Source organism: Tenrec ecaudatus, chromosome 14, assembly GCF_050624435.1.
Source record: "Tenrec ecaudatus isolate mTenEca1 chromosome 14, mTenEca1.hap1, whole genome shotgun sequence".
Taxonomy (NCBI): Eukaryota; Metazoa; Chordata; class Mammalia; order Afrosoricida; family Tenrecidae; genus Tenrec; species Tenrec ecaudatus.
The window spans coordinates 30,587,595-30,611,895 of record NC_134543.1 but is presented as its reverse complement, the minus strand read 5'-3'; the positions used below and the strand labels follow the sequence as shown (position 1 = coordinate 30,611,895).

The 24,301-nt window shown below is 44.2% G+C and overlaps 1 protein-coding gene and 1 pseudogene across 4 annotated transcripts in view; one reads left to right on the top strand and one right to left on the bottom strand.

The window, feature by feature from the left end:
* Positions 1–348: 348 nt before the first annotated feature.
* The window catches only part of ZNF410 (zinc finger protein 410), a 36,266-nt gene continuing 12,313 nt past the window's right edge, over positions 349–24,301 (top strand). For 2 of the 4 annotated variants that reach the window (XM_075532015.1, XM_075532012.1), the window contains exons 1-6: positions 589–719; positions 14,758–14,939; positions 16,097–16,232; positions 18,907–19,125; positions 20,769–20,960; positions 23,783–23,933. In XM_075532015.1, the coding sequence (XP_075388130.1) occupies positions 14,907–14,939; positions 16,097–16,232; positions 18,907–19,125; positions 20,769–20,960; positions 23,783–23,933 (731 nt within the window). In that variant the 5' untranslated portion in view covers positions 589–719; positions 14,758–14,906. Of the gene's footprint in view, positions 720–7,467; positions 7,586–14,757; positions 14,940–16,096; positions 16,233–18,906; positions 19,126–20,768; positions 20,961–23,782; positions 23,934–24,301 lie in introns of those variants that run through there. The other 2 variants (XM_075532014.1, XM_075532013.1) reach the window with 2 other exon arrangements.
* On the bottom strand, positions 15,312–15,441 carry LOC142426950 (U2 spliceosomal RNA; annotated as a pseudogene).

Sequence of the window (24,301 nt, the reverse complement as noted above, 5' to 3'; positions counted from 1 at the left end):
TGTGCTTGCCTTGAGAAACCCTTCCCACCGCCAATACTTTCGATGAGTCGAGTCGCTCTTAATTCGACACTTACCAAGGATCCCGAACTCAGCGACTGATTGCAAGGGGTCAGGCAGGCCGGCTCACAAAGCTCTCAGGAGCGGCGGCATCCAGCCTGGGACTGCACACTTTGGAATCCCCACCTCTTCAGACCCAATACGCAGAGCTCGAGCCTCTAGGAATCCACATTTCCGGAGAAGTTCACGTGCACCTCAGGGCACACCCCCTCCCAAATGCTCGGCGCCAAGTGCCCGGGCCGCGGCGACGCTCGCAGGTCCTCCCGCCCGCCCGCCCGCCGGGCGCCCCGTCTTCCGCGGAGGCCGGCGCCGCAACTGCGGTTCCGCGCTCGGCGGCCGCGCCTGGGAAGCGATGACGTCACGGCGGGGACTCACTGACCCCCTTTTTCGGGCTCCGCCGGCCCCGGGGCGCCGAAGGCCGAGAGAATGACACCGGGGCGGGGGCCCGCGGCCGCTTCCGCCTGGAGACCGAGCCCGGCAGCGCCTCCCCGGGCGAGCGCCGCCGGCTCCGGCCCCGACTCGGAGGCGAGCGGGTGGGTGTGTGCGTGGGGGGTGGCCAAACTTCCTGTCCCGCACCCGAGCTGCTTCCGGCGGGAGCCGGAAGACGCTGCGTGGGGACGGAATCCGGGACCGCCTGACGGACGGCCGCTGCCCGGGACGAGGTGAGCCGTGGGGCGGGCGCGGCCACGCCCGCGCAGCCAGGTGGTCCCCGGGAGTTGGGGAGCCAGCGCCGGGCGCCGAGGAGCGCAGGCCGGCGTCTCCCCGGGAGACGCCAAGGAAACCGCCCCCCGCGGGCACCCCTCTGGGACCTGGCGGCCCGGGAGCGGCCGGTCTAAAGCCCCCCGGCTCCGGCCCTTCCCCACGCGGGGCTTGGGGGCCAATGTTCCGGCTCCTTTACTTGGTTTGGGGGGCAGGGGCTTGGAAACTAGACGGTCCCGCGAGAGCTGGGGTCGCAAAGCCCCCGGGGCGAGGACCCCGGGGCCGCACTGGCCGCCAGGCCAGCCCGCGCACCCGGGCCTTGTCCTCCGGCCGTTGTAATGGAGGGCGAGGGATGCCAGGGAGCGCTGCCCTGCGAGGTGCCGCCCGCGGAGCTGCGCGCTCCTTCCACCGGCCCCTTACTTTCTGGGTCTGCGAGAGGGCGGGCGCCTCCCAACCGGGTGAGCCTGGGCCGGCGAATTCCCCTTCGCGGTTCGCGCTGCGTTTGCAAGCCCGCCTGCTTCCCTCCCTCCGGTTGAATGTATCCAACAAAGTTTCTTAAGATAATTAAGATAGTTTATTAAAGTTTCTCTCACTAGGGTATGAGGTCCTGAAAACTGCAGGTTGGCACCAAGTGCAAGTTCATTTTTAACTCGGGACTTTCTGCATTTTGCATAGAGACCAGGGACTGGAGAGAGGGGCGAAGGGAGGCCGGTGTTACCCCTTCCGGAGGTAATGGCCAGTTGCACAGCCAATTATTGTAGTTATGCACCTGTAAAAAGTTAAACGGTTAATAGTTATATCAATAACAGCAAGAGTAGCTGTGGAGGCTACTTACCTGCAATCAAACACCTCATGGGTTTTGGTTCCTTGGTTTGGGGATTTGGGACCCTGTTTCCTAGTATATTGGCTTAATAATGTGTTTAGCACTTCTGTCCTACCTACCAGTTATGTGCAAAGGGCCGAGGGTCTTAAAGCTTGCAAGTGCCCACCCAAGGCCCAGTAATCTGTCACTGCTGCCTAGTGCGACAGTGAAAAGAGGAAAATCAGAAATAGTAGACTGTGAAATGTGGGGTTAATTTTCTCTGTGAACTCCCTTCCCATGAGACCAGAAGAACTAGATGGTGCCTGCTACCCTTGCCGAATGACCAAAGAATCTTAGGCCAAAGATCCTAAACAGAATTTAGATTACAAGAGGGAAACTATAGGGTATAATCTCAAATTTTCATGGACTGCTGACTTGGAGAGCCTTGGAGACTGGATGAACCTCTGAAACCAAAAATATCCAATGACATGTTCTTAAAATGAAACAATGGTTTAACTTAAGTAATAAAGAATGTCTGCCTTGAGCATTGTACTCCTTAAATATATATATATGGGACCACGTTGACCACAACAACTCCAAAGACTAGATAGGAAGTGGGGGGGGGTGACAATTGAGAAGAGGAAGGTGAGGAGAATGGTTGTACAGCAGCAAGTGTGTAATCAATGTCACTGAATTGTTCGTGTAGAAATTATTGCGTTTGTGTTTGTTCAGTGTATGAGAGGACTAAAGAAAGTTTGTGGGAAAATTCCATTTTCTTTTCATCCTATTTTTCCATGAACTTTTTTGATGCCCTCGTGTGAACAAAAATAAATAAAATTTCTACTTTTATTTACTTTAGCACAAGGATCAGTGGACCATTTTCTAAGGATAAAACATTAAAGTCAGGTATTTGTTGTAAGAGAAATTTCACTTTGTGTTAACTTAATGGTGAATAATGGCAAACTACAGATTGAGGTTCTAGTTTTAAACATTTTGCATCTAACTAGATGCCTGGCTTTTGACAAGTTATGTAATCTATAAATGAGCACGCTTATCTTTCAGTCAGTAAATATTTCTGGAGTGCTTCTGGAGAGCAGGAGGAAGGTGGTAAAGGAGCTTGTGGGAAAGTCATGCACACCCACAGCTAACACCTACTGAACCCAAACCAAACTCACTGCCATGGAGTGGATGTCTAGACTCAGGGACCCTGCAGGACAGGGTAGAACTGCCCCCTGGGTTTCCCAGTCAGTAATGCTGTACAGACGTAGAAATTCCTGTCTTTCTTCCAAGGAGGAACTCTTGGTTTTAAACTACTGACTTTGCACTTAAGAGTCCAACACATAAGCACTACACCACCAGAGCTCCTTTTGCTAACACCCGTCACGTGATGAAATAATAACTAGATGTTAAGTGTGCTGTGGGAGCATCAAAGGAAGGACACATCAGGTACGACTGGAGGGGGAGGATCATAGATTTTATAGAGGAGATGCCATTTGCATTGGATTTTAAAAGCTGGAAAGGATTTCACAAGATGGACCTTGCTTAGGTTTATTATTGATTGAAGAACTTTCCCAAGCAAAGACCTTGAGCACTAACGAAAACAGGATGTGGTGTGTGTTCTTTAATAGCCAGTCCAGTGGAGTCTGGAGTAAAGGATTCATGAAGAAAAGAATGGAAAGTGCCATTTTCTGGAGAGAGACTTGAAGACATCGTGTGGAATACTCAAAATCTTATGCTTCTGGATTTGGCTATTCTGAGGTGCACTGAATGGAAGGCGGACATACCTGCGTTAGGAACTTGATTAAGCACTAAGTATGTCTGAAAGCAAGCACGCGAGTGGCTGTTCAGAACCTGAAGTGGAGAAATTTTAAAAGCAGGGTGCCTAGCTGGAAACCTGTGTTAACAGTGCAGTTGAAAGCTAATGAGAGCTAGAGACTGGGCAGTACAGTAGGGATAGATTTTGGACAGTAAGAACTGCTAGAATATGGGAGCACATTAAATATGGGAGATTGTTAAAAATCTCTAATTTGCAACTGAGTGGTTTGGGAAAGTGGGCAGTGGTCGAAGGAGGATGGATTTGGTGAGAGAAGGCCTCATCTGGATTTTAAGCATTGTTAGGCTTGAGGTGCAGCTATCCATGTGGAATTCCCAGCAACCTTTTAGAAATGAGGGCCTGGAGTTCGCACGATAGGTTGGGAATAGGAATGAAAAGTTGGGTGTCATATACCACGCCATTTATTCATCGCACATTTATTTGTTGCCACCAGGGGCTTACATGAAACTTGTATGGAAGCCCTTTAAGCTCATTCCAGGCGCTGTGCTAGGTGCTGGGAGGTGTACAAGTAAACAAAACAAATATGTTCCTGCCCTCTTGGGTGAAGTTTATAATTTAGGGAGTATCCAGACCCAAAAAAGTATACTCTGTAAAACAAGATAATTGGAAACTGTGATAAGTGTGCTATAAAGGAAACAATGAAGATAGAACGTCAAGGAGGGAACATGGGAGTGCCTTCTATGGATACGGTGGCCATCAGAGCAGTTCCAGAATGTGTAGGAAAGGGGCCAGAATGAATCAGTGGTCTGGTCAGCCAGGAGAAGGAGCTTGGGTTTTTGTCTCGACACACTGGAAAAGCATTGAAGGGTTTCAGCCCGGGGAGTGTTATAATAGAGCTCACATTGTAAGGCGATGTCCTTTACCGCTGTGAAGAGGGTGCAAAGGAGGGGGGGAGAGGGAGTTGAAGCAGGGACTATTTTAGGGAGAGAGTGGATGTGGCGGGGGAAGATAGAAGTGATTGGCTTTCCATCTCTTCAGGATTTGAAGATAATGGGATGAAGGAAACAAAATAATAAAAAGTGGCTTCTAAATAGAGTGGGTGGTGGTCCTGTCTTGGGGGGTTAAGGGTGAGATTGACAGGAGCTGGTGGGGGATGAACTTGGGATAAAATCCCTTTTGACTAGTAAGCTTGAGATAATGGCGTTTAGCTGTTAGATGTCAAATGGGCCATTGACTGTACACCTGTGCAACTCGGAGAAGATCGGGCTGCAGACATCACTCTTGGAGGCCCCAGCAGTGACAGCCAGGCAACCGATGATGCACTCACACTTTGGAAGCGCAGAAGAGAGCCCAGAAGAGTGACAGCCAGGCAACCGATGCTGCGTTCACACTTTGGAAGCACAGAAGAGAGCCCAGAAGAGTGACAGCCAGGCAACCGGTGCTGCGTTCACACTTTGGAAGCACAGAAGAGAGCCCAGAAGGGCGTTCCGAGGAACGTTAGTGTTCAGTGGCTGAGGAGATTGGAAGAATTCCCGATGCTGTGGGGTAAGAGGACCATGTATCCTGAAAGTGAGGAATGTAAAACATTTCAGGAAGGAGGCCATGCTTCCGAGAGGCAATGCCAGGAAGAGCTCGTTGATGGCAAGCAGTCCCTTGACTTCAGGAGAAGAGTGAGGCAGCCCATCAAGCCAAGGAAATGCCGGAGGACTTGGTTTCAGAAAGACTGGAAACCAGAGACACCCCAGGGCGAGACTACTGACCACGTTACTGAAAAGAATAAGCCGACATATTTGCAGTCCAAGCCTTAGTTAACTTCTTTTGGGATTCATAAACTAAGGGAAAGTATCTGATTAGTTAAATTATGGGTCAAAAAGTAATTGTCATTAAGTTGACTCCAACTCATAAACGACTGTAAAGCCAAGCAGAACTCGCGGAGGTTTCCAAGGCTGTCATCTCCTGGAAGCAGAAGGCCACGTCTCTCAGAGATGTGGTAAGTCACCTCTGTCGAAGGGTGCTTCAGTCACTGTGCCACCCGGACGCCTCTAATATTGGTCAGGGGCCTTCCAAACCAGAACCTGCTGCCAGCATGTCAGTTCCAGCTCATATCAACCGTACAAGATAGAGTGGAACTCCTCCTTGAGTTTCTGAGACTTCAACATTTTACCAAAGGAAATAGTCTCCTCTTTCTCCATCAGGGCAGCGAGTGGATTCGAATCGCCAACCTTGTGGTTAACAACTCAATGCGTTTCCCACTGTGCCTGTGCCTCCATAGCTCCTTCGGGGGAGAAAAGCACCTTAATTTATAATCCTACCAAGAACGTCCACCGGGGAAGGGTAGATTGCCAAAAATAATGTGGAATTTTGCAGGAATTCGTGTGCAAAAGCAATCGTTGTTCATTGCAAAGATCAACTACGATGAAGCTAGCAAGTGTCTGTTTTGACATGATCATCGGTGCCCTTTGAAAAGGGGGTTTTGGGGGTGTGATGAGAGATGAGCTCCACTGGTCAGCTTGGCTCTGAAAGACACAAGGGAAGACCAGGGCTGCGAGAGGGATGGAGTGCCTCCGGAGATCCTGGGAAGAAAGGCCAAGCGGGGTCAATTCTAGGGCTTCTAAGGTACATGTGGCTCCCCAACCCTGCCTTCCAGACTTCTTTCAGAGTACTCTCTTTAGCAGTAGAAGTTAGTCTAATCGATGTGCTAGATAGAGAAAGATGCCTTCCTTTCCTATTCCTAGTGTCACCATTTTATAGCAATTGGCACTGCTCCCTGAAAACAGTTATTTTGAGTTTGTGTAATTCACCACCATCAGAACTTTTTGTTTAGTTTTTTTATTTTTTAATGTCCCCTCCTTGTTTGTTTCTATACCGTGATTAGTTACAGTTAAAGATGGATGGAGCTGAGATGAAGATTGGCCCATGGTCAAAGAGAGTAGTCGTCCTGGTTGAAATCATGCGCTCTGTTTTAAGCTGTATGAGTCCTACCAGTTGGAAACATAATGCTTCTCGGTTTTGTTCTCTTTTTTTTTTCTCTCAGTTTCCCACCCCACCTCTTTCCCAAACTAGGTCAAGGTCAAAGAATTTCCTGCCTGTCTCAAGAAAGAGCAGTACGGCTCGGCGCAGTCGCCGGGCTGTTTCTTTCATGAGGCAGAGGAGTAGGACCCCTTGTCCGTGTGCTTTGCGGACGCCCTCCCTGCCGGATGGCAGTCAGGACTGAAGTAGGAGGCGGTGCTGCTCTGTTCCTCATTTGCTTCCTTCCTGTATGTCCCATATAACGGGTTGCTTCTAGGCTAGTTCTAGGGCAGTGGCATCTCCATTAATTTCTATTAATGTTCTTGAATGCTCCTTTGGAACTCGGGACTAAAGACTGGTTTATAAGAATTGTTGTACATTTTGTTGCTTGTTAATGTCTAGTGTATAGTGTTTACTTTCCTATAAAACTCACAGGCAAGACTTGAGGACATGATTCAAGTAATCTCAATTTCATCAAAATCCCCATTAATGAAAATTGTTTATTGTGTTTAATGCATATTGATACCTGTGGCTTTTGTGGCTGATTCTCTGTGTGACCCTTGTTAAGTAACTGTGCCTCAGATATTTGAGAACGCTCTCATCATGTTTCCCAGTGTGTGAGATAGACCCTTACATGGGTTGTGGGGTAGATTTTTAGTGGTTTGGTTTGTTTGTTGTTTTCATTAAGAAAAAGAAGAATGGGGAAAACCAGAGTGCGATGAAATGAGTAAAGGCTAGCATTGTTTCATGAAGACATTTGATTTATTTGTGTGTGTGTGGGGTGGATTATTCTTCCCATCTCTGGATTATAATGTAGGATGCATTTCTTACTGTGGATTGTAGTAGTGTTTTGTTTTTAAAGAGAACCATTGTTCTTCAGGAAATTAGAACTCAGTAAAACAAAGAGTTCTTAAGCAACCTCTTATATATTAAGCATTTGGCAGATTTACTTCTTTCGTAAGCACTTTTATGTAGAACGTTGTTTCTAAAGGTTTCTGTATTGCTATTGATACTAGGAGCTCTTGGTAGCACAATGATTAAGTGCTTGGCTGCTAACCAGAGATCAGCAATTGGGACCCACTGGGCACTCTGTGGGGAAAAGAGAGAGCAATCTGCTTCTGTAAAGACGGCCGCCTTGGAAACCCAACCCGCCAGCAGGCCTCCTCTGTCCTCCGCCCAGTCAGTCTAAACCTACTTAACAGCAGTTGACTGGGTGTGGGAGAGCCACTGGATTTCCTATCCAGGTGAGTGTCCCAGCTCAAACAACCCACTGCCCTCGAGTCCATTCCGACCCCTGGCGACCCTAAAGAACAGGGCGGAAGTGTCCCTGGGGGTGTCCAAGAGGGTGCCTATTGAGGGACGAAAGCCTCCTCTTTCTCCCTAGTGTCCTAGGACTGAGAAGATGAATTTGCCCAGGTTTCAACCAAAGCGGAGGAATATTGCTGGTGTCAAATGGATTTGGGCTGAAAGCAGAGAATACCAGAAATTGGTTTACCCGTGTTTTTTGACTATGCAAAGGCCTTCTGTGTGGATGATCACAAACTATAGATAACATTGAGAAGACTGACAGTTCCAGAACACTTCATTGTGCTGTGGAACCTGTGTATGGACCAAGAGACAGCCATTTGAACACATGTTCAACAAGGAAATACTATGTGACTTAAAACCTGGAAAGGTGTGCATCAAAGGTATCTCCTTCACCCTACAGTCTGTGCTCACATAATTTGAGAAGCTGCATGGGATGAAGAAGAAGGCAACATCAGGATTAGAGGAAGACTTAACAACAGCCTGTGAAACGGAGATGACGCAACCTTGCTTGCTGAAAGCAAGGAGGACTTGAAGCTTGAAGCCTGGCTGATGAAGATCAAGGACTGCAGCTAGCAGTATGGATTACAACTCCCTGTTAAAAAAACAATCTTTGAAAAACTAGTTCCTCTGGGTAGCCAGCTAATACAGTTTGACTCTTTCAAGTTCTCCCAGAGTGCCACCTGGTCATTCATCCCGGAGTCATGATTTTGCTGTTACAAAAGAGCAAGGGGGTCACTTTGAAGACTAAGGTGTGCCTGATGTGCTTGTGCCTCAGTCACCTCGTGCATGTGGAAGTTGGACCGTGAATAAGGCATACTGGAGAAGAATTGTTTTCTGTAAGCAGTCTAATATACCCACAGGGGAACCATGTAGGTATAAAGGTAAGCTATCAACGTTGTCAGCTGTTGCCGAAGATACCAAGAGAAAGGGGTCTGAACGACGTTACTTAAACTAATCTCTGGGATCAGTTTGCTTTCTTCTAAATTCTTGATCCTGAGCCCAGACGCCCTGTTTATGATCTGTGGAAAATATGATTTTTTGGGCCTAGCCTCTTGGTTGCTGGTATGTAAATGTCATTTCCTCTTATTACACAGCTAAATTTTTACCTACCTACAAACTAAAATAAGAAAACAAATGAACAACTATTAGTCTATTTTAAAGAACTTCATATTATGTAGGTGACTGCTGTGTACATTGCATTTCTAATCTCTTTTCTTAATTAATAGGATAAGAGATCCTAGGAAGAAATTTCCTCTGAGACTCATAAGTGGATTGAAAATAGTTTCCCACTGAATAAGAATAATACCCTTAACATTGTCATGTAAATTGCACCTAAAGGCGGGTGGGTGGTTATACTGGATGCCCCTAATATTGGCAGAGCCATTGGGTGAATTCAAACTGCCAGCCTTTTAGTTAGGAGCCAAGCACTTAACGATTATGGTAATAGAGTTCCGTATTCAGAGAATATTATATGATTAATTTATTAATGTTTATGAGCAAGACTGATGGTTTAGTGGTATGATTCTCACCTTCCAGGTGGGAGTTCCACATTCAGTTTCTAGCCACTATACCTCATGTACCCATTTGCCAGTGGAGGTTGGCACCTTGTTATGATGCAGAATAACTTTCATTGAAGCTTTGAGACTAAAATAGACTAGGAAGAAAGGGACAGTGACCTGCCTTTATGGATAACAAAGATCCGTTCAGCACCTAATCATGAGGATGGCACAGGATTGTAAAGTAGCTCGTTCCATTGTGCATGGAGATGACTTGAGTCTGGGCAGTTAACAACAGTATTTATCATCATGACATGATTTGGTAGTTTAGGATCATCAGCTCCCTTAACCAAGCCTGACAATAAACTATCCTTGACTGTTGGTTTTAATGGGGTGTTGTTCGGTAACTTCGTAGAGTGACCATGTTCACATGAAGATAAGATTTACATTGCAAGCTTACAAGCAACCCTCAGATTGGGAAATAAATTTTGCAAATTGTTAGTCTGAAATGGGACTTGCATCTAAGCCATATATTGCTGGTGAGTTGATTCTGACACATAGAGACCCTACAGGACAGAATAGAACTACTCTTTTGGGTTTCTAAGAAAATTTTTTTATGTCTGCAGACAGCCTCATTTTCTCCTGCAAAGTGATTGATGGGTTGAACTGCTGACTTTGCAGTTAGCAGTCCCAACGTTTAGCACATGGTGCCTTTACAAATGGGCCAAGCATTTGAAAAGACATTTCTCCAAAGAAGTTTTTCACGTGGCCAATAAACACATGAAAAAATGCTCAAGGTTATTAGGTATCAGGGAAGTATGAATCAAAACTGCCATGAGATACTACTTCACACCCATTAGGATGGCTTTATTAAAGATTCAGGTATAACCAGGGTTTCTCAGAATGCAGAGAAATGGGCGCCTTCGTAAACTGCTGATAGGATTGTAAAATGTTTTAACCACTTTGGGAAACGGTCTACTAGTTCCCCCAAAGGATAAATGCAGCTATCATATGATCCAGCAATTCCATTCCTGTATGTCAGAGGAAAGCATGTGGCCATACAGAAACCTGTACATGAATGTTCATAGCAGCATGATTTATAACCGACACATGGGAGCAACCTCGAGAGGTGATGAAAATGTTCTAAAATTGATTGTGGTCATTATGGTTGCCTGACTCGATGCATGAATGATTTCTTTGAGAAGGATCAGCATAAAGGTGATTTCCTGTGAGTTGCTGCCAGTGTCTAACTTTTCAAAATAGGCCAGCCCTTTTCTTCAGTGTTCTCTCGTACTCCTCAGGACTCTGCCATTCATTGCAGTGCCTCATGGAACTCACGAGCCAACCAAGAAGTGGCTCGTGTAATTGTGGAGGCTGGCAAGTAAGGAATCAGATCAGGAGATAGGCTACCGGCTCAGGTCCCCAGGATTGGAGATTGAGGGGGAGGCAAGCCAGAGGCAGGATCTGGAGCCAAGAGAGGGAACTTCGCCAGCACGCACTCAGCACGGCTACAAAGATGCAAAACAGCTGACAGGTTGGCCAAGCAAAGGAGTCCACTGGAACGCACAGCGTTGCCTAGAAGGCTCCCCTGGTGTTTGGCCTGCTCTCCTGTAGGGTGGTAGCTGGTCTCTGATGTGTTTATCAGGTTGATTCCACATAAGACCTAGTCCTCAGTCAGGAGGCAGTAGAATCACCAAGAGGAAGGTTTACTCGCATGTGGGGCATTGCCTGAGATGTATTTTGCGATGCGGGGTGCCAGAAGGTCGGATAAGGACACATTGATCTGTACTTGAGTCAGCCGGTTCTAGCCTCTCTTTTGTTTATACAGCACGGATACAAACCCAGAATTTGAGCACCACAGATGTGGGTCAATCCATGCGTATAATGTAGTTTCCAAAAAAACTTTTTTTTTGGGGGGGGGGGTTTTATTCCTGGTGTGATCTTTAGGCTAAGGCTGTTTGCCCTAATCAAGGACGGTGTGGCCAAGGGCATTTTCTTTCCTGGCCCCTCCCCTCCCTCTCAGAAATGCCCCCACTTTTCATGTAAAGTTGGTTATATTCTTTTTAAATGAGATTTCCCACCAGAAGCAGGAAATCCTGACCTAACCACAGAATGAGTCAGGCCCTATCCCCGATTCCAGCCACCTCAGAGAAAGAAGTCTGTTGGGGGTAGAGTTCCCTAATTTGCGGGCTTAGAGGTTCTTAAAAATGAGACTGAAGCTAAAGATTGAGAAATTTGTTGGGAGTCCGGCTTCAGCTTAGTGACTTGGCTAAGCCTTGCCTGCCTCCTCTGTCAGATGGGGAGTCACAGAGAGTGATTGGAGGACTTGAATAAGGAGGAGGGGAAAGTCCCCTATATACTGGTATGTAAACCGAGTTCTTCAGCACATTGTTTTTTAAGCAACAAAAATCTGTTTTATTTTTTCCCAAATGTAGAAGTTTGCATGTTTTGCAAATATTGCTTCAGAGCAACTTTTCTATGCACAGCGCCTTCTGCTCCAACGGCGCGTGGACAGGTCTGTGTCCACAGTGCGCCAGTGCTCATCCAAGACCCACCTTGCATACTAGTCAAACCAGAACTGTCTGCATCAAGGCAATTTTTGTAGGTGGATGGTTTTTCTTAAAAGACAAAACTAAGGTAATAATGCTCATGTTTCTAAATGGTAACAGTGATGTTTATAAAGAATAGTTTCCAGTGCTCCAACTCGGGGTTAATTCATCTTGGCCTACGAATTGGGGATAAAGCCCCTCAACATGGCTTTAAAATAGGGAAGTACAGGGGCCAGAACTTCTGGGGGGATCCTTCCTGCTTCCCTACGGACAAAAGTCATAATGGATAAAATGCACCATCCCCCCAGCAAATTTTTAATACAGTTTTTGTAGTAAAACTTGGTGCCTCTGCTGAAATTCAGGTTGGCTTATACTCGAGTCTATACAGTATGTGAAAGGAACAGCGGGGCGTTCATGGTGACTTGTGTAGGGAACTTAGAAGAGCACTTTTAAAATAAAAGAGCCCATCTGGTGGTAGTGGGTTATGCTTTGGACTGCTAATCACAAGGTTAACAGTTTGAAACCACCAGCTGCTCCACAGGAGAAAGATGAGGCAGTCTGCTCCCAGAAAGATTTCTTTCAAAACTCACTGCCATTGAGTTGGTTCTGACTTAGTGACCCTCCAGGGCAGATTAGAAGCGCTCCTACCCGTTTCCAAGGCTGTGAGTCTTAATAGCGTGTAACCCACTACACTGAGTAGTGCTGCTTCCACAAAGATTTACAGATTAGGAAATGCCCTGTCAGGTAATTAAGGCATTTGGTTTGGTTTGGTTTGGTTTGGTTTGGTTTGGTTTGGTTTGGGTGTGGTCTTGCAAATTGTTATTTCTTTAGGATAAAAAAGTAGGATTGGAAGCAGCTGGCAAGGATGGGTGGGAGGCACCATCGGGACAGTAAGTGATTCTAAATGTGTTTCTTTTTTTTTTTAATGCCTTTCAATTCAGTAAGTCTGTTTGATTCTGATTTACTGACCTACTCTGGTATTAATGGAAGATTTGCATCCTGGGCCTCTTTCATACTCGGAGACTATCTTGTATATAATAAAATAAACCCGGGAGTGTAGAGGGAAGGTGAGGGAGAAAGGGGGAACAGATTACAAGGATCTACATATAACTTCTTCCCTGGGGGACGGACAGTGGAGAAGTGGGTGAAGGGACATGTTGGAAGGTGTAAGATATGACAAAATAATTAAAAATTATCAAGGGTTCATGGAGGGGGGTGCAGGGAGGGAGTTGGGAAATGAGCTGATACCAAGGGCTCAAATAGAAAGCGAATGTTTTGAGAATGATGAGGGAAACAAATATACAATGGATGTATGTGTGGATTGTGATAAGAGTTGTACGAGCCCCCAATAAAATGACTTAATTATTAAAAATAAAATTAACCAAAAACTCACTGCTATTAAGTTAATTCCAATGTATAGCAACTCTGTGGGATAAGAGAAGAACTGCTCCTGTGGATTTCCAAGGCTGTAAATCTTTATGGGAGCAAAGAAACCAGGCTCCAACAGCTGAAGAGCCAGTAGGTACCAGAGTATAGTGAAGTCATAGAGGCTAGGAGAGACAATACAATAAAGGAGTTGACACATTTTATGGTAGCATGCTCACCTCAGCTCCTCTTGATGGACCACCGTTTCCGTCTTGGGAGTTACAGGTACCTGTAAGACATGCATGTTCAGTAGTTACATGCATCACAAGGTGGGTGGGATCTACATTGAGGTCCCTGAGCTCACAGGTGAGGAAACCTAATACTTGCAATAGGGTGTGAGGGGGAGGGGCTTGGGGGGAGAGGTATCAGGTATAGGGTGTTTGGTGACACAGCGGAAAGAGAGAAAAGGATGTCTGCTTCTAATCAGAGATAGAATCAACCATGTGCCACTTTAAGGCAGCACAGCTGTTATGGGGAGAATCTGTGGGAATGATATTTAAAGCAGGATAATGTACTTGAACTTTACCTCTAACTTACCAAAGTGGAGGCTTTCCTACTGTGGAATACCAGCCTGAAAGATCCCCTCTGTTATAAGTTAGGGAATACAGCCCTGATCCTATTTCCCTCAGTGCTAGTTTCCCACAGAAAGCTTCATTCCCCTATGGAGTGCCTACTGGATTCTAATGAGCAGCCCAACATGTAAGCCAGTACACCAAATATTAGAATACTACTCCCTATTTTAACAGTTGTACAAAATACAGTGGTGTCACCTGCTAGAATCTTGAGAGAGAAAAGAAATGGAGCTGTAAGAAAACAATAATATAATTTTGTAAAAAATCGTTTTATTGGGGGCTCTTAGAGCTCTTCGCACAATCCATACGTCCATCCATTGTGTCAAGCACATAACAGTAATATAATTTCTACAAGGAATACAGCTACATCCGGATACTAAGAATGCTGCCTTTGGGAAACCTTGTTGGTTCACTAATTGTTTGCCTGTATTTCTTCTAATGTAAGTTTTTTAAATGATGAGAACAATATGGCTAGAAAATTGGAGAAATAAGAAAATAGAAAAGAGGTTACACCAAGCTACCGCTTGGTATCTATTGTCTTCATTTTATCTCTGCATATGCTAACTCATTTTATTTTTTTAATTTTTATTTATTTTTGCTAACTCATTTTAATAATAGCAAGTTTATAGTTTTATATTTTATTATTGTAACTTAACATGTCATAAGCATTTTTCTTTTTTGTCCCATTGTTTTCATAACCATATTTTAAAGTAAATGACCATAATTAACCAATTCCTAATTATTCATTCTATTACTTCCAGTTGTTTTATTATCTCAGATGATAAGATGGACATCTTTGGGCATATAGCTTTTTCAAGACCTTCCAGACCATTTTTTAAAGGGCTTTTTAAAGAATGAATTATTATTAGATATTCTGGGTCAAGACATAGCATTTTTATGGGTTTTTATATCTCCTGGGCTTCTGTTTAAAACAAATACTCTGGGATTAGCTCTTGTTTGATTATTTTGATACTTGGATATGCCTATGAAGAAGTGTTTTTCTTTGCTCTTTGAGCTGTTTTCCACCCTTATTTCTCTTTCTCCCCTCTTCCCCTACCCATTTTAGTCTGAAGTGATATACCACCTAGCACAGCATCTCACTGGAAGAACATAGCATTTCCTAAAGAAATATGAGCCTAGCAGGAAGGTGTTATTGACTCCGCATTAAATTTCAACTTGGCCCCTGAACAGACTCAGGATTTGGAAGCTGAATCAATGTTATCAGATGAGTTAGAATCCAAACCAGAGGTGAGTCCAGTTAGCTTGTTTCTTTTCATTTTGGTGGGCTGTATTACAAAGTTCTGGGGTCAGCAAACCTTTTCTGCAATAAGTCAGTTCGTAAATATCTTAGGCTCTGTGGGCCATACAGTGTTGGTAGTACCTACTCATTTCTGCTGTTGTAATGAGAAAGCAGCCATAGACCCCGCTTAAATGTATGCATGTGACGCTATTCCATAAAAAACTTTATTCACAACTCAGATGGTGAACTAGATTTGGCCCTTGGGCCATTGTTTTCTAATTCTGGTATTATTTTATTGTTGTTTTGATTTCTAAGTACCTTCTCAAAGATTTTTAAACAACTTTTACCTTTTATGACATTTTATATTTGACATTTAAGTATAAAATTATTATATATCTAGGTAATTATAAAATGACAAAATCTTATTTTTATGTGATTGGGGCTTCAAAAAATTAGTGGGAGAATTCCATAGTCCTACACTTGATCTTAGCCAAAAGGCCGAGAAGCGATTCCATTATCCTTTAATGTCATTTTATTACGAATTTTTGGAAGCTCCTCATTTATGTTGTGTGTGGGTTCTTTTTTCTCACTTGAATGTCAGCGTATCTCTGCTCACTAGAGCAGTCCTTGAGTTTAGAAGTAGATTACTTAGTTGGAAGACTGCATGGATCTAAACAGTCATGGAACTTTAATACAAGTATTGTAGTGCCTTCACCTTCACTCATCACCTGTCAAACACCTGCAAAGTGCTGAGTTGCAAGGAAGATTATGAGAGGCAGGTTATAGAAAAGTGCTCTTTAAAATGTAATCACCACAATACAATTTTACCATTTCTCTGTTTGGAAGATGACAGTGTTTAATGCATCTTTATAACTTGATAATAGTATATTGTATTGTAATTACTCTAGTTTTTCTCTGAGTAAGGCCTAGAATAGTGAACTATCAGGACTTAAACGACTACATTTTGACGTGTCTGAATTGTTTTACTTAACAATTTCATCATTTCCATGTGCACTCTGTGTGGGTATGTTAATTGCATGGGTGCGATACTTGCAACAACAACAACAAAAATCTGACATATCATTATCATTTGGCAAATTCAGAAGTTTAGATCCACACCCAACAGCCTTTATTTTTTATTGTGGCCCTCTTTCGCCCCTTCCAGCTCCTGGTACAGTTTGTTCAGAACACCTCTATCCCATTGGGACAGGGGCTAGTGGAATCTGAAGCTAAAGACATTACTTGCTTGTCCCTCCTTCCGGTGACTGAGGCTTCAGAATGCAGCCGGCTAATGTTACCAGGTAAACATTGAGATACCAGAGATGGGTAAAGGACAAGAACTGTCTGGTGGAATTTGCAGAAATTGGTAGTCGTGCAGGAAAAGCAACCATAGAAGTCATGATGCATGCGTAGTTGAAGCCGTGGGAATGTGTATGATCGCCCATACTGTGAGCAGAAAGGGAGGCCAAGGGCAGAATGCTGTGGAACGCCCTTTAAAGGTTTAGGCAAGAGAGCCAGTGAAGAAAGGCAGAAGGAGAAGCTGTAGAGTATTAGGAAGCAAGTAAGCTTCCCCCAAAACATACCAAACTAAAAAAAACATGCCAAACTAAAAAAAACATGCCAAACTAAAAAAAACATACCAAACTCACTGCCCGTTGAGTTGATTCCAAGCACAGTGACTCTCTAGACAGGGTAGATAGAACTGCCCGTGTGGATTTCCAAGAGTGTAACTCTTTACAGAAGTAAAGACCTAGTCTTTCTCCTTTGGAGTGGCTGGTGTTTTTGAACTGCTGACCTTGTAGTTCACAACCTGACTTGTCAAAAAATATGCCACCCAGCAGTTAAAAGGCAGTGACTATTGACCTTGACAGGAACTGTTCCATTGAGTGAAGGGGTGGAAAACCAGAATATAGTGGATTAAGGTATGTACAATATAGTCTGCTCAGTGTAAGTGTAGTTGAAGTAACTAGCTATACTGAACGCCTGTCCGATGACAGGAAGGAAAAAGAAGGAAGTAAAAAAAAAATCTATGTATGTTTTTTAGATGAGAGCTATTTTAGGGTTACTTCATGCTAAGAGGAAGGCGTTGGGTAGAGAAACTGCAGACAGGAAGAGATAGTGAATAACTGATGGGCAGCTTCCAGCAGAGGTGAGCAGAAATGGGCAATGAGGTTAGCTCTGAATGGGAAGATGATCGCTACCGTTTGAGTTGCCACTGGGAACAGTCCTCAGGATTTTGTGGGAAGTTGCAAAGGCAAGAGATAGACCTGTGAGGGGGCTGCCAGAAGTTTGTATAACTCCATTATCTCCTCATTTCATTTTTCATGAAAGAACTTTTTGAAGCCCGCTTATATTCCTTGCCCTTAAAGGGTCTTAATAATAATGAGGAGTTTTTCCTGCTTTTAAAGACTTTTTGAATGGAACTGTAAAATTTTAATTAACATTCTAATGAGACACTCATCTTTCGAACCTTTCTAACTGAAACTCCTGGTAATAGGTCTGGCGTTGTGGAAACAGAAGAGGTAGTAATGGGGAGACCTATTGTACAGGGACTGTTAGCAAGAAGAACATGGTTTTGGGTGCTATAAATTCTTTTGACCCTGATTTTTTATTTGGGAATATGAATGTTAAACCAGAGCAGGGTCAGTAACTTGTTGATGACAACTTATTTGTTATAAATTCTTCTGGTTACCATCCTCTAATGATGTTCTTAATAATTTTTTAAAAAGTTATTCACAGTTTTTAATTATAAATCAGGTGAGAGTTAGCATTTCAGATCATCCATCCTGTACTCAACAGTCTCAACTTCTCGTCAAACTCTGTAGTTATTAGCCTTCACCTGCTCCTTGGTTTGTCTTCTCCCTCTTTTTCAGATTTTAAAGATTCAAGAAGGATGAATATATTCCAACAAACTATATTTTAAAAGGTTTTCCTAGTCTAGCTCTTAGCTTTCCTTTTCTCTCCCTGTCTCCAAACCCTCTTCTGTTTCCCAGCTATTTTTAAAAATCATTTTATTGGAAGCTTGTACAATTCTTATCATAATCCATACATACATCCATTGTGTCAAGAACATTTGTACATTTGTTGCCCACAGCTCCTATTTTTCTACTCATATTGGGAGTCATATTTTCCAAATCCTTTTAGATTTTCAACATGGGACAATTTTCAAGTCCTAATAAATGTTGGTATTTATTAAATATTGACATAGAACTATTTTTAGGTTTCCACTGTTATTCCTATTATATTATTAAAAGGGGGAAATGTGACTTAAATTAGCTTAAAGATGAAAGAAATCCCTGACAACATGGGATACTTCAACATTGAAATGAAATTTATCATTTTATTGCAACTAAAACCTTTGGGATGCCATCTTCTCCCTTAAAATGCGGTTCTGGATAGCAAGTCTAATAAATGATTTTTAAAATCATTTTTATTGGGCACTCTTACATCCCTTAAAACATTCCATAATGAATGATTTCTTTATATCTAGTGTTAACTTGGGGCTGAAGTGAAGCATATTAGTAATTCTATAAGATTTGCAGCCTGTATTTTTTTTCCTGTGGTGATTTAGAACAATCACATGAGTCTAATAAAAAGTGAAAGGGAGGGAGGTGGGGAATGAAAGGGAGGATCCATCCCCCTAACGAAAATAATTGAAATTTTAAGTCAATATTGATGGCACAGATGTTATTTGTGCATTTGGCTTTTGACCTCAAAAAGGACAGTTCTGTAATGTACTGTCAAGCCAAATGCTGAACATGCCTGCCTATTAGTTACTGCCCAGTGTCGCGGATTCCATCTTGCCTGACGCCATCTCTTAAGTTCTTGTGTGAGGCACTTTATAAATATAAAGTGAAACTACCTCCTGCTCCTGAAAGGTGCTGATACTGGCAATAGCTACGGTGAGGCTACTTGAGTGGCAAGCTTCTTGGTGCTAAGGGCTACGCCGTAAAGCCGCGCTGTTTCCTTTTCTAGATGATACTTCAAATCATGCTAACTCTTCCAAAGAGGTCCCTTCCTCAGCTGTGTTGAGAAGCCTTCAGGTGAATGTGGGCCCCGACGGAGAGGAGACGAGGGCTCAGACTGTACAGAAGTCCCCGGAGTTTTTGTCGACTCAGGAGTCTCCTAGCTTGTTGCAAGATCTACAGCCAAGCGACAGCACCTCCTTTATTCTCCTTAACCTCACCAGAGCAGGTACTGCCTTCCTTTCTTGAACTCTGTCCATGCGCACGAGGAACTTGGGGGAGTGTGTATGTGCTATATTGTACTGAAGCTTCAGTATTTTATTCTTTTGGAGGATTTGTATAGCCTGGTCCTGGTGACCACTTAGAGTGAGAGGACTCAACTCACTACCATCGACTAGATTCCAATTCATAGCGACCCTGAGGGCAGACTAGAAGTGCCCCAGTGAGTTTGCAAGATGTAAATCTTGACAGGAGTAGAAAGCCTCACCTTTCTCCTCCAGAGCATTTGGTGGTTTCTAGCTGCTGGCTGTGCAGTTAGCGCCTAACGTGGAACCCGCCACGCTGTCAGGGCTCCTGAAAGGACTGTGGGAAGACTCACAGGGTTCTCATGCCCTGAGTTAGATGGATGGTAGGGAGCCCAGGAGGAGCAGCGCATGAAGGAGGGACACTCATTTTCTTTTGTGCCTGCTGATGTTGAGACTTCCGCAGGACACTCAGGAGGAGCTGGCCTTCAGTGAGTTAGAAACAGCATCCAGAGTTGTGGAGAGAGGTCTGTACTGGGAAGAAAGTGGGCTTGTGCTAATTGGCATTGAAGAATTGTATGAAACTGAGCATGGATTCATTCACTCGGGAAGTCTGGAACGCCCATAGAAATGAAAGCAAGGCGGCCAGGAGGAACATCAGAACGATTGTGATGATGTATACATAATCCTTTTTTCAATAGCTGATTTAACTGTGGCAGTGTATGATATGTGAATATTATATCAAAAAATTATCAAACTGAAAACCAAACCTGACCAGTAGTTACCAAGGGTGAAGGAAGAGGAGTTTTGTGGAGGGAGCATTGAGTTTATGCTAATGGTGGTGGAATAATTTGGAAAAGGATAACAATGATGGTTGTATAACATGAGGCGTATGATCAATGGCAGTAAATTATACATGTGAAATTGTTAAATTGGGTGAAATTGTTAAATTGGGTGAGCAACACTGGGACCCTGGAACAGAACATCCCAGAAGGGAACAGAAAAATGGGAAGGAGCAGAAGTGGAGACTGCTGAAGAGATAGAGAAGAGAAACCAAGGAAGGAAAAATAGTTAAGGAAGAAAAGCACTGAACTACAGGACACGATTGCGCTTGACCTTAGCAAGAACACTGGTTACTGGGATGGTAGAGGTGGAAGATGGGATTACAGAGGATAAAGGGGAATGAATAGATGAGAAGTTGGGTATAAAATTTAGAGGCTACATTTGTTCAAGAAACTTGACCTTGACACGTACAGGTGAGAAGGTGATATATATAGAAATACTCAGTGTAAAGTAAAGATGGGAGAGAGTTGAGCTCTGCAGACTGAAAGGCTACACGAGAAGGCTGGCCATAGAGAGGACCAGGTTACAGCTGGGAGGAGGGAGACACAGGCATGTGAAGGCTACAGGAGAGACCATTAGAAGGTGATTTGAGATACTGACGCCGGGTGGCCGGGAAGGAAAGCCTTCCCTCAGAAACAGGAGGGGCAGCGTGCTAGTGATGCCCTAATTCTCTCTGAGACTGGACGCCTGAGAGATGGGGAATGACTGGTTCAGGACTGCAGTGTTCCTGAGCCAGGGCGGATGAAAGGGCTGCTTGACGTCTAGCTTTCGTGTCCTTTCCCTTCAGGTCTGGGCTCTTCAGCCGAGCACTTAGTATTTGTACAAGATGAGGCAGAGGATTCAGGAAACGATTTCCTCGCCGGCGAGAGCACCGACAGCAGCATCCCATGGTTCCTGCGGGTTCAGGAGTTGGCCCATGACAGTTTGATAGCTGCCACCCGTGCACAGCTCGCCAAGAGTGCGAAAACTAGCGGCAATGGTGAGACACATCCCCACGACGTTTTCCTTTGCAGCGGTCTTCATTGTCTCCTGCAGCTGTAGCAGAAATGCCACCGGCAGACGGCTTTAACAAGCAAGCGTGCTTTCTTTCACAGTTGAGACTGCTGCAAGTTGAACTCCGGGCACCAGATTAGGGAACGTCTTTGTTTCTTTTGAACATGTGGGCCCGCCATCCTTAGAGCTCTCTGTGTGCCCGGCATCAACCTGCCCCGTGCCCAGGACCCGCAGGCAGAGGACGGACGCACTCGCTTCTTTCATTTCTTGGTGGCAGTAGGCCCTGCCTCCTCTGCTAGCTTCGCTCACTTTTTCTGACTTGTGAGATTAGAGAAGCTGACGTGACTAAGGGAGGTGACTTTAGAAAGAACAATGGATTCCACCGCTAACAATAGCAAACTAATCCTGCCCCTTTGTTACATTCAAAGGTGGTTACCCAAACCCACTGCCTTTGAGTGAGTTCTGACTCATTGTGACTATATAGGGTTCCTGCAGCGATAAATCTTGATGGGGGCGTTGTGACTAGTGGATTTGAACCACAGACCTTGTTGCTGACAGTTCCACGCTTACTGGACAGTGCCCCTGGGGCACCCTTTAGGCAAAGGTTAGGCACACAAACACCACAAACAGGAGGGATGCATCTATGGCTACTGTAGTGAGGGAGTTGAATAGTTTTAACAGTGGCCATATGCCCCTCAAAGCCAAAGATGATCTGACCCTTTACAGAAAAAAATGGTGAAGCTTTGCTCTAGTTGATGTCCTCTTCCCTCCATTTTATCCCAAAGGCAAACTACTCATTCACTCTCGCAGGAGACTGACTGTTGGTGTTTTCCGTGGCAGCAACACTGTAATTAGAAGGCGTTGCATTTCTTTTTCTTTTCTTTTTTTTTTTTTTGCATCTCTTAGTCTCTTTTTAACCAGGTCTGCCTGTGTGAGCACAGACAGGTAGCAGTCCGTGGCTCCGTGGGTTCAGGAGCTGGGCCACAATGGTCTGTGAATATCCGAATTATCGTGAGTCAAGGTCATTTTAAGCTAACCTAACGTCCTTCAACAATGCTTTGTTTTTAAAAAACAAAGTAACCAAGGGAACATTCCTTTGAGTGAGTGATTTCATAAGGACTCAAACAAAAGACAGCTCATTGTTTTCAGAGATTGTTATTTCTGAGAGGAAAATCTATTTTATTAGTTGAGCATGTGCGGATAAGCGCAGATGTTGAAGAAAAGGGATTTCACTGAGGTCTCCTCCCCTGATGTTACCCTTTCAATCTCCTTGTTTTATGATCACATTAGGTTTTCATTGCCGTGTAAAATTAAATGCACAAAGGCCCATTATTAGAAATTAGCGCTCTGGGGATGTTGAGAAATTTTCTTTATAGTATAAACTCTTTTGTGCTGTTGAAATTTAACCATGTTTTGCTAGTAGTACATTTTCAATTGAACAAGTTTGGGTTTTTGTTTTTTTTAATCACATATTGGATAGTATTTTAAAAAGAAGTAATATTGCCCCTAATAAAATGATTTAAAAAATAGAGCAGGTCATTTAAACCTCTCAACCAAAAATGTCCGGGGCCAGATGACTTCACTGAGGAATTTTACCAATATTCAGAGAACAGCTGACACCAATTATAACACAGACCAAAAAATATATTAACCAGCCAAAGGCATCCTAAGATTCACTCTGAGCTTGGAGCAATTACCTTAATGACGAACATTTGATGAAGTGCATACAACAAGGAACCCCGACCAGGGCTTTCTGTGAATTAATGTAGGTTCGACCCTCTGCTGAGGATTTGCCTTTCTGTCCCAGAGATGCTGGCTCAGCATGTGTACTAACAGGCTCCTCCCGCGAGTCAGTGAATCAGTCTCATAAAATCACCTCAAGCTGTTGTTAAATTGTAGTTTCCGTTTAGTAACCTGGCGTGAAAGGCAAGTTTCCCGCAGGGGGCGGAATCAGAATGAACCAGTTTGAAGCCCGCGCAGTCACGCCTGGAAAGCAAGAGAAGAGTAGTAAGATGAGGCACACTGTCTTTGGTCAGCTCTCAAGCTGCAGAACATGGAGTAGGTGCAGCGATACCTGCACTTGGTTTGGGAAATAGGAATCTTACTCCATAGATTACTGAGCTGAGTGTCTGAATGCTTTTCTCTTCCTTGATGTCTAATTGTGTCTCGGAGAAAATGAAAGAAAAGGAACCTCAACTGCTCATCTGAAACTCATGTCACGTTTTAATTAACTGATTTCACCCACATCGAAGGGGGCTGGGGCTCACTGTTCCCTCCACTGATTCTTTGAGCAGAATTCTAGCAGATATTATCTTGAACTTTTAAAAATGTGATTAGAAACTTTAAAAAAATCAAGGTGTTTCTCATTCCCCAGAGTGACTTCACCTAGTAGAAATCCAAGCAGGGCCACCGGCTTGAGAAATCTCTTGCGTTGCGCCCACAACAAAGCCAAAGTGGCTGTTCCTCCAATCACAGCCCGTCGTGTTACGAGCCAGGGCATTCAGTCATCGACAGCACCCTGACCTGCCTATTGAGGCACCTACTTGCCTACCAGTTTGCAGTTCAGAACAGCTATACTTCTGCTTTCTGGAACTTCTGACATAAACTCATTCTCAACATTTCTTACATCATGTACCAGAGAGCTAGTGTTAAGAAGCAATGTATGAAAATAGCTTTTGGTAATATTCTAAAAAGAGGGTAGAGATAAAAAACACTCTAGTTTCTCATGTTAAATAGAAGCCACCTGATGAATGATCTCGGGAGGGGAAAGCATATGGGCTGGCTTACAAATAGGTGACTGTCTTACAGGGGAAATTGTCCACCTTGGTTCTGGTGATGGGCAACCCAAAGACTCTGGGCCCCTCCCTCCAGTGGAGAAGAAGCTCAAGTGTACAGTGGAAGGCTGTGACCGGACCTTTGTGTGGCCAGCTCACTTCAAGTACCACCTCAAAACTCACCGGTGAGCAAATCCGAGAGCCCGTCCCTGGAGCTCACGAGCCTGGATGCCTCCGAGGCACTTCTCCCCATTGAGAGGTTAACGGAAAGCAGGGCTTCCAGTTTACTTCTGGTGAAGAATGTCTTTGTTCTTTAACGGAAAGATTTAGGCTGTCCAATTTACCTCGTTCTTGATCAGTATATAATAAATGCCTTCGAGCAAAAGGTTTTCAATCTCACTGTAAAACATAGTCTCTTGGAGAACTTAATACATAAGCCTGGGCCCTGCACTAACCCGATGAAATTAGTATTTCAAGGTCTGGCGCCTCGGCACCTGTAGCTTTAACAAACGCTTCAGGAGGTTTTGATCCAGGCGTGGGATTTATGGTCGGC